Below are 10,575 nucleotides of genomic sequence, written 5' to 3' on the forward strand. Positions count from 1 at the left end.
ATAATAATAATAATAATAATAATAATAATAATGATAATGATAATGATAATAATACAATTATGCACCACACCATACAGGACAACCTGAGCTGTGTGGTGTACTACTATTCTATATGCTTTTTTCATTTATTTATTTTGTAGTGGAATTGAGCCATTTAGTTGTTTGCTTAAAATTGTGTTTTGTCTGGCTTGGACCTGGACCTTTCAGGGGCAGATTGGGGATTGGTGTTTACTGTTTTACTGTAATGTGGTTCTTGTTAGGCTACTTTAGATCAGTGGTTCTCAAAGTGGGGTCCGGAGATCCCCAGGGGTCCTTAAGGGGATTCCATGGGGTCCTCAGCAAAATGAGTTAGCATCAAAAACCACTTTAAACCCATATGCTTTGGAAAATAGCTGATCTACATGCTAACAAAATCTTGAACAAATGTTACAAATTTGGAATATGTTTTTTTAACAACACAAATATTTTATGGGGGTCCCTAGCTGGCACAAAATATTTTTGTATGGGAGTCCCCGGCCAATATATTAATATATATATATATATATTAATTTGGGGGTCCTTGACATGCAAAAGTTTGAGAAACGCTATACCCTATATCCCAACATATGACTACATTAATCAGTGCATATGGGGGGGGGGGGGGGGGGGGGTTTAAAGAGGGTGTGTAGACTTAGGACACATTCCCTTTTGAGGTTGAAAAAATGCTTTTGATTTTAGTAAAAAATATACAGTGTTGTACAGAGAACGTTTTTCTCTCTGTATTGAGTTATATATGGACAGTTATTGCCCTCTATTGGCAACAATCATGCATGACTAGAATATTGCATGATTTAACTTAAGTTAGCTTTTTATATCTTAATTCTGTTGTTTTGTAATGGTTTGAATTGATGTAAATATCAGATGTAAACTACTAAACACTGGAGCTCCATACAAACATTGTATTATAAAACCGCCAAATAATTCAATGGTACTGTACTGTGGTAACTGTACTGTACATTCATATGGTTGACATTTGGGCAAATAAAGCAGCGCTGGATCGTATGATTTAGGCAGGAACAAATGGCACACAAAAGTCACAAAAATCATTCATAACCGTACTAAAGGTATTATAATCTTTCATTTTCATGTAAATATAAATTGCGTTATCTTTGATGAATAATACACTTTAAAGCCCCACATTACTAGGCATCTTGTCTTGTCATATATTTTATAACCTTGCAGGGGTCTTGGGAGAATATACTGTATATATTCACACTGCAGATTTATTTATTTATTTATTTATTTATTTATTTATTTATTTATTTATTTATTTATTTATTTATTTATTTATTTATTTATTTATTTATTTATTTATTTATTTATTATAACCATTGAATATTTATAAACAACTGAGCTCAACATTTTAAGATAACACAACATTGCAAAACTAAAACAGGCTTCCCCACCCTTTATCTAGTCAAAGCAACACTGACAGCTCCCCCGTGGAGAGTATTTTAAAGACATTGTCATGTCTTTGTGATGCATATTGAATGAATCAAAAGGGTCAGCGATCTGCATATGCATTGGGGAGAAAAACTGTAAAACAAAGGAGAGGAATGAAAGAATTTGATGAATACAAAGATTAGATATGGTGATGATGCGCATAGATGACAAGCAAGATCTGAAAGAAGGGAATAAGCAGAACAGCATTTCCTTATTAGCCGGTCTGAGTCATTAGTTATTAGGCTACTTCAACATTGTGTTGAATGTTATTTATTACATGTTATTACAGTGTGATATTTATTCAAAATACCCCATGTACAAGCTCACAACGAGTCATGATGCGACGTGCTGTGAGCTTGTAGATCTGCTATTTTTTCAATGGAAAGACTATTTGGATATATCTTTTTGTAATTCTTAGGATTCCCAAAATAGGGTTAGCAGGCTGAAAGTGGTCAAACAAATTGCGAAGGGGAACGTGACAGTGTAACCAGATGGGACAACTGTAGTACCTTCAGCTATCCTCTTCTGTTTTGCATTGACATAGTTTAGTAGTACATACGGGTTTGACCTCACTCCCTTGGTGGCTTATGTTCTCACTGTTTCTGTCAACCCACCCACCCACCCGCCCACCCGTCATACCTTCCCTCCCTCTCTTTCCTTCCATTTTGAGAATCGAGCATTCTCCCACTTGACTCTGGCTCTTGCAGCAGTAGACTTCTGCAAACTCCACCGTGCCAACATGCCAGACTCAGAGATAGTAGTGCCAGCACCCTGCCTGGTCATCAAAGAGGATGTAGATAAATGGTGAGTTCTGACAGGGGTGAGCACTAGAGACTCTTATTAAGACAAATCTGCAAGTAAAGCTTTGTTTTTGTGTTGAAATATTGAAATATGTATTGAGACTCTATTTCAACTCACTCTGATCAATGTCCCATACAGATAATACAATGTTTATTACAATGTTGTTATGATATAGTATATTGTAATATATATTTGAATTATAGTGTGTGCTGCAATCACATACAAAAACACTGCAGTGACTATTAGTTCTAGACACCTCTGTACTAAGTGCTGTTTACAGTACAACCAAATGCTATCAAGGCTGATTCGCAGAGGTGAACCGTGTTTGGTTTGCCACTAAAGAAGGGATCTCAGAGAGGGTGTCTAGCCAGTCCTGGTCACAACTTATTCAGCTCTTTGCTTGACATGCAATTTATCCACATTGACTTCTCTGCGCTCATAATGTCTTTAAGACTCTGTGGGAAGATAATTAGCCACAGAGTCAGTAGAGATAATGGCATGGCTGTTAAGGGTTTCCTGTGACTCCACAATCCACATTATAATGTACTGTAGGACCCACTGGGATACCATCTATAGATAGTCCTTATAGTATGTGTGTATGTGTCATGTGGCATAGAGCTGAGGTTTAAAATAGGCTCTAACATGCATGACCTATTGCAGAGGCTTGGCACGTTTCATGTTGTTGGTTCATGTTACATGCACTCTTGCAGAAATGGACGTTTGGCCTTGGTCCATGTGCAGCAGTGGTCACCGTTAGTGGAGTTGCTGCCAAACTACATACTTCTATCTTGTATATTACCTAATACACATGGTTTATGTGGAAACACACTATTTATGTAAAATAAACTGCGACACCATTTGATTTGGAATCCACACACATTCATGCAACATCTAAAATAAACACTGATCATTTACAGTCATTTAATAGGTCTGGCAGTCTTGAATTGGAACACGTATCTGGTCTGTATATCCAGACATGTGGTCAGTGTATGGGTAGTAAACACAGCCTCTTGTGTTTCAGTGTCAGGGAGAAAGGAGAAGAGGGCTGCAAAGATCTGATAGAGGCCTTCCAAGCGTGCATTAAGACCCTATCTGAGGGATCATGATCTGCAAACAAATGGATGTCAAGTGAATGTATGTTTGCCCTTTGATTTGCCCACAATGTTATCATTCATACTGTATGTGTAGAAAGTTTTAGATACTGTATATACAACCACTGTGACTGACAACTGTATTTTGAATTTATATCACTGAAAAGCAAGGCTGTGTGAGGTATTCAAGAGACAACCAAGTATAATGAATTAGAGACGAGTCAGACGACCTTGTTGGACTGATTGTGTCTGCTAAATTGGTCCGCCATAGATTTTATCTTAAGTAGATGCTTGTTCTTTGTTGCAAAATCTAGTTAACTGGAATTCTGTTTCATGGTGGATTTGAGATGTGCAGTTTTTGTATAATTACATATTACATGTTAGTACAATCTCATAATTTCATATTTTTGCTTTTCCAACGCAGCTTCACTTCCCAAATATCCTCTACCTTCCCATCGTTCCTTATACTGGACTGAACCATCTAAAACAAATGACTATGAAATCTATGAATACTGTCTGTGTATGTTAATGTCTTATTCATTGTTCAAGTAATGATGTCCTAACAGATTCCACATTATGGGTGTACTATAAATGACACTGAGATAATTATACATATTGTACAATAAAGACAAATGTTTTTTTTAAGTGTATAGCAATATTGAAATCCTGTCTTTTGTCTATAAGTCATTACTTTCAAACGATGTTGAGGTACATGAGCATGATACAAGTCCAACTGTATGTAACAGAGTAAATAAAGTAGGTTTTGGTTATTGTGTTAAATAATGATGTTTCAATGTGCTGCTGACTATTTGGAACTATCCATGGTGCTGACTAGTCAAGCGCTGCTATACCATACTGTGCAAATGTTTCATCCACCATTTATAAATGTCAAAAAGATATGGTTTCAAAAATGATACCTGAAATAAATAAACCTATTTTTATCTTTATCCATTTATTGATGAAAGTTTCTTCAGACCAAGGCATGAGCAGTAAATGGAATGACAGTGATGATGACATACAGTAGAGACCACTATATCTACACGTGTGTGTGTGTGTGTGTGTGTGTGTGTGTGTGTGTGTGTGTGTGTGTGTGTGTGTGTGTGTGTGTGTGTGTGTGTGTGTGTGTGTGTGTGTGTGTGTGTGTGTGTGTGTGTGTGTGTGTGTGTGTGTGTGTGTGTATGTATGTGTGTGTGTGTGTGTGTGTGTTTAAATTTCAAAGGGGGCTTTGTATAAAACCAACATTTGCCATATTTTCAAGGGAAACATATGGCATCTTCACTTACTTAGCTACACTAATATCATTGCCATTTCCTCTGTTGGGCATAGGAAAGCAACTTATACTTATACGAGCATTTCATTTTTTTCTGGAATCATACAAAGTTTTGACCCTGTGTCAGCATCTCTCTCTCTCCATTGAAGTGTCCCTCTTTTGCTGTACGACTTCTTATTTTATTTGGTTTGAAGACTGGCAAATAGATTTTCCGTTTCCTCTTATCCTTTTTTCTTAAATCCTCTTTGGAGAATCTTTGAATTTCAGCTCTGCTGTATTCTGAGAACTATGGGAGGGTGGGATTGTCTGCATCATGGATGTCTGCTGGGAACCACAAGTGTGACTTCTGTGGGACCCATTCTCCACTTATTTAATATGGGACATCAGAAGTAGCTCAATATAATTCAGTGCTTGATAAAGGGATTGTGGCCTATTTAATGGTGAACAAAACTGAGCGATGGCCATAAATTGTAGAGCATTATATGGGTATGTAATGGCTCTGTTTCTCTATAACAAGCCAATTTAAAAGGACTTGTTAATCTCTGCTTAACCCTTACTTTAATACTTGCACTAAAGCCTATATAATCTCACTTTTCCACTCTGAGCTCTGGTAATTGACATTACTTGCTTATGTTGGAGAAATGGAAGGACACCAGGAAGAATATACAGTTCCATGTAATTATGGTAGAAACGACCTGGAACAACAAGACAGCTGAATGGAATCCTTAATTTAAACAGAGATGGGAACATCACCAGGAATAACCTCCTCTGTCACTTTTGTGGATGGCAGAGCAGACCCTGAGGCTATCAGATGGAGCTCAAGTTCAAGAGGACTCCTAAATGAATGAAGACAGGCGTGCAATTTTTTTTTTATGATTCAAGTTAAATAAAATGCACATGGAGAAATATTGTTAGTTGTCTCATTAATCAATCTAAAATGTTAATTTTTTCATCTTTCCTTTTTTTTTACTTATATGACAGGCAAAACCATAGCAAATCGCACAGCTCTTTATTGATCAAAATCTTACATTTTCTGGAGAGAAAATGTTATTCCCTTCCCTCTTCTCTCTGTTTTGCAACCTGTCTTTCAAATCTTGGCTCTGCTTGAGGGACAACCAAATTATTCATTTATTAGTATAGAATTTATAATTATACAACCCCTGACAAGTGATGTTCTTGGCGTTCTTTCCTAGAATAACTATTCCTCGCCGGTCTCTGCTCACGCACCAAAATGCATGCTGTGTTCCCTGCTGCTGGTCAGACTCATCAGTACTCTAGCCAGTTCCTTCTCCAACACCAGCATGCTTTCACCAGGAAGGTTCAGGAGGTAAACCTCCATGAACCTGGAAGGTATCCCTTCCCAGCGGCCCTGCTACAGTACTTGTTGCTTGAGGGCTTTGAGAAGACTTAATTTCCTTCAGTAAGCTCAAGTGTTTTCATTCTCAAGAGACAAAGCTTGCACCGTGTGAACAAACATGTAGATGTCTCAATCACCATGCATATATTTCAGCTTTATAGCTGCCTCGTGCCTGTATGCAAATCAACCACTTATGCCCAGCTGAAGCTTGGCTTTGGGGAGTTATCTGCCCACACACATCATTTCAAATGGAGATTTTAGTGATATTTTCAAACAACTGTAGATGATGAATTAAAATGGCATACTTATCCTACTTTTATCAAATGGTGTCATCCCCACTGCAGTGTTTGAATTAGCATGCAGAAACCAGCGCACACAAACAATACTGATCAGTTCAAACAAATTTCTTCCAGTATTTTAGTGGGCCCCAATTAAATGCTAAATGCTTATTTCTCACTATTTTGACATGAGGCAAAACAGTTTCACCACAGTAGGCCTAGTTCCAACCAGGACATGTGCTTGTATGTATAACCCCCCCATTGATTGAGTGATTAAATACTTTATTAACAGTTTGCAAAAAGGCTACAGTGGTACGATTTTGCAATGATGCTATAAAAGAGCTATATAAAAAAACACAAAAAGCCCTAGGGGCATGTTTCCATTGTGGTCCTGTGTATTCAATCCATCAAAAATCACTTTGAGATTAAAGGCTTTCCTTTATTTGCTAATATTTTTTACACTAGATGTATTATCATTTAAACTTCACCATGTGGCAGAATAGAGACTCCTTGCCTGCAATGATGTACTGTGTACAAATCCTTGTGGGTGCTTATTTTATGATATTGTGGGAGGTGTCCGCATAAATAAGACAACAGCGGGACTAGGCCTGTCACAATTATGACATAATCGTCTAATCGCTTTTATTTGTGATAATTATTCTTGCATAATCGTTTCCATGTTGAAATTATGTTCTATACATTTTTAAATATAAAAAAGCAGAAATAGCAGACCTACAAGCTTACAACGTGTCGTAAGCTTGTAGATCAGCTATTTTTATTTTGTATAAAACTATTAAATATGTCAATAATGTCTATGTATATTTAATTATTTGTCATATCTGCCCTGTGCAATTTTTTATCACGAAGCCTAAAAGGCAGACAGAAATAAAATTGTTATTCATAATGTTCCACCGTTCAATGGGCCCAAACACACAATTAAATCGTTAAATCGCAATTATTTGAGTGACAATTAATCGTCAACTTAAATTTGTAATCGTGACAGGACGGAGCCGAGATGAATGCAGAGACAAGCTGAGAGAGAGAGGGCGTTAGTGAGTTCTCTCTAACGCTCTGCCAGCCCCGCTGCTATTCTCATAGACCGAAAAGTACACTGCCGTTCGAGGTCTGCGTCTTTAGTAAAAAATAAACAAAACTACTTAGCTACCCCCACCAAAACAAAGGCTGTTTTGTGTTGTTGAAAGTCTATTCTCCAGGGTGGGAAACCTCCAAGGACCCCACCTTCTCTGTATAATACACTTTTTGGGCAGAAAATAAAATATGTCTGCCAGATGGAAATTATTTTATTTACTCCACTGCGCTCTGGTCGATATAAATTACCATCGACCAGATCTGTAGAGGGCGCAGTGGAGTCAATACAATAATTTCCGTCTGGCGGACATATTTTATTTTCTGCCAAAAAAAGTGTATTATACAGAGAAGGTGGGGTCCTGAGAGGTTTCCCACCCTGGAGAATAGACTTTCAAAAACACAAAACAGCCTTTGTTTCGGTGAGTAGTAAAATAGTTGTGTTTATTTTGACTAAAGACGGAGACCTCGCACGGCAGTGGAATTTTCGGTCTAAGAGAATAGCAGCGGGCCTGGCAGGGCGTGTAGAGAGAGAACTCGCTAACGCTCTGGACCAGGGCTAAGAGAGGGCGGGGGTAGAGAGGAGAGGATGGAGAGAGGCAGTGGAGACCCGGATGCTGATGCGAATGAGACGGAGGAAGAGGAGAGAGAAAATATCGATTTACGGCAAGAAAAGCAAAAGGACTATAATAGAGAGCGATCTTACTCAGCGTGAGGTGCAATCAGGATAAAATAACACTTGTGATTTGACTATAATCCGCAGCTTTTTTTCCTTTCGTTTTTATCCCCCACCTGCACAAATCGCTGGAATCTTCTAGCCGGTGAGGGAGGACATCACGCCAAAGGGGAGAGCGAGGCGTAGAGAGAGCGAGAAGATGCTGTGATCCGCTACTTGCAGGGATATAGCAGGGAGGGAGGGGGAGGGTGCTACGGTAAAGATGGTTGTTTTGCAAGCAACACATCTTTCCTCGCAGAAAATCGCAACAATGTGGCTCAATGCCGGCGAAGCATCAGATCATTTCGCGATACAAAGAAACTTTAAGAGGTGTCGATTTTGACAGACGCTGAGTAGCCGTTGGATAGACGTATAGGCTAGGCTAATCCTGCTGTATTGGAGCAGTGGTCAGGCTAAAATAGCATGCTGTTCCACCTGTAAAAAAAAATTAGGCCTGGCACACTGAATAATATAATTTGTACAAATTTACAACAGTGATATCCAGCACATATATATATTTAACGTTTGATTGGTAGATAAGCCTTGCAAATACTAATACTAATAATCATAATTCTAATAATAAATAAATAACACTTCCTGGTAGATATAGCCTGAAATAGACAGGTTAAACCAATTTCTTCCTGGGCTGTGTTGCTTGTTAATCTTTGTATTGCCAGTGATATCCTATGAAATGTGAGTAATGCAAAATAAGCTATAGCGTGTCCAACATTTTGTCAGTCTTGTCATGCTTATGCTTGGAATAGTGTCAGTATTTAATGCATAACAGTCTAGTATTTGTGTTATCTCAGTTTCTCAGCATTTGCCTACCTCTATAACTGTATGCTATTTTATTTCAATATTATATAAGTTTGCTTCACGTCAATGCAAATGCCACAGATAATCCCATCATCAAAAAAGAAAAACAAATAGCCATTGAGGCATCAGGTTTAGATGAAGAATGCTCTGTCACTATTATCCCAAAGTTATGATTCAGGACAAGTTTGGGTTGTAGTTTTTTGCTTTGTTTTTACATATTCACCCAATAGTCTCAAAGTAGCGGTGTTACATGTAACCTATTTTTATCACTGAAGTATAGTCCTGCTTTTGAGTTCATCTGTACTCCACTGTAACTTACTAGCTGCATAGAGTTGTCATAGTCGTTGCAATAACCATAGTGCAGTAGTAGTAGTAGTGTATTAGACTATAGTGAGAGCAGTATGAGTAAAGAACTGTCTCTAAGTCAGTCAGCTCAATATGTTGGGCCATATCGACTGGAAAAAACTCTGGGGAAAGGACAGACTGGTGAGTAAAACAATCAAATTGTCAAATTGATCATTTGAGTATTTTTGATTAAAAAAATAAATAATGATATCGAAACTTCAATGTCTGAAATCCTAATTAATTGGTCTCTCTCTCTCTCTCTCTCTCTCTCTATGTCTCTCTCTCTCTCGCTCTCCTCCCGCTTTATATGTCATCTATCTTTTAGGTCTGGTCAAGCTTGGGGTCCATTGCATTACGGGTCAGAAGGTAGCAATCAAAATAGTCAACAGAGAGAAGCTGTCTGAGTCAGTTCTAATGAAGGTACGCTGTTGATTATGAAGTTGTGGATGGAACTATGTGTTGTGCCTCAGTGTAAACAACATAGCTTCACAATCTCTTTGTAGTTTATCTGAATTAGTAAATACCAGTGATCAGTGTCAGCAAGGAACATTATTATCCCCTTATTAATTCCCCCCTTTCTCTCCTTCCATCTCTTCTACCTCTCTTCTTTCTGGACAGGTGGAGAGGGAGATTGCCATTCTTAAACTGATAGAACATCCGCATGTGTTGAAGCTGCATGATGTCTACGAGAATAACAAATATCTGTGAGTTCATTGCACATTCAGAGGTGCTGCAGGCTGCAGCATAGTCTGGTCTCAGTCTGTCCTATTGGTCATGTTCACGTGGCAGCCATTTTGCTCTTACAACATAAATACAGTATATATTATGATTACATATCATATAGTATGATGTACGTATGTAAATAATATGTTATATAGTATGGTGTAAGAGAAAAATGGTGACCCATGTTTATTGGTCAATTATTGTCTGGCCTACAAAGGAATGTTTGGAGAGTGGTCTCCAATGGATGCCAGGCAGGGTGCCATATTGGAAGAGTGACAAAAGGAAAGATTGTGAAGCCCAATTGGCTCTGTGCATAACTATAGCCAAGATAAAAAAAAGGAAGACTCACCATCTCCGGTTTACTTCCTGTATCTGCGTGGAGTAGGTAGCCGCCTTTTTAGGAGACCGGAAGCAGGTTGGAGTCTATTATTTCCAATGAAATAGTGAACGTGAACACAGCTTCTGAACCGCTATGGTCACTGAACTAAATATTGGACTCGATCGCCTCAAGCCACACAATATTCCCAATATTTTCATACTAAAATGGCTTTTTTCAGAGAGACAAATCAGGAGTAAATCAACTTTATCGACCTTTCTCTGTCCCCACAATA

General features: G+C 38.2%; 1 protein-coding gene and 1 long non-coding RNA gene across 3 annotated transcripts in view; both read left to right on the top strand.

The window, feature by feature from the left end:
• Positions 1 to 1,316: 1,316 nt before the first annotated feature.
• LOC308105551 lies at positions 1,317 to 4,321 on the top strand. Its single transcript, XR_013934910.1, has 3 exons — positions 1,317 to 2,286; positions 3,305 to 3,417; positions 3,799 to 4,321. It is a non-coding gene; the product is annotated as an uncharacterized lncRNA (long non-coding RNA).
• Positions 4,322 to 9,297: 4,976 nt separating this feature from the next.
• Positions 9,298 to 10,575, top strand: part of brsk1a (BR serine/threonine kinase 1a) — a gene marked incomplete at its 5' end in the record, with an annotated part of 15,924 nt that continues 14,646 nt past the window's right edge. For both annotated transcript variants that reach the window (XM_080456316.1, XM_080456317.1), the window contains 3 exons: positions 9,298 to 9,382; positions 9,567 to 9,661; positions 9,860 to 9,945. In XM_080456316.1, coding sequence (XP_080312442.1) covers positions 9,298 to 9,382; positions 9,567 to 9,661; positions 9,860 to 9,945 — 266 coding nt within the window. The remainder of the gene's footprint in view (positions 9,383 to 9,566; positions 9,662 to 9,859; positions 9,946 to 10,575) is intronic.

This window comes from Gymnoscopelus braueri (assembly GCF_963280865.1).
Source record: "Gymnoscopelus braueri genome assembly, chromosome: 17".
In the NCBI taxonomy this organism is placed as follows: Eukaryota; Metazoa; Chordata; class Actinopteri; order Myctophiformes; family Myctophidae; genus Gymnoscopelus; species Gymnoscopelus braueri.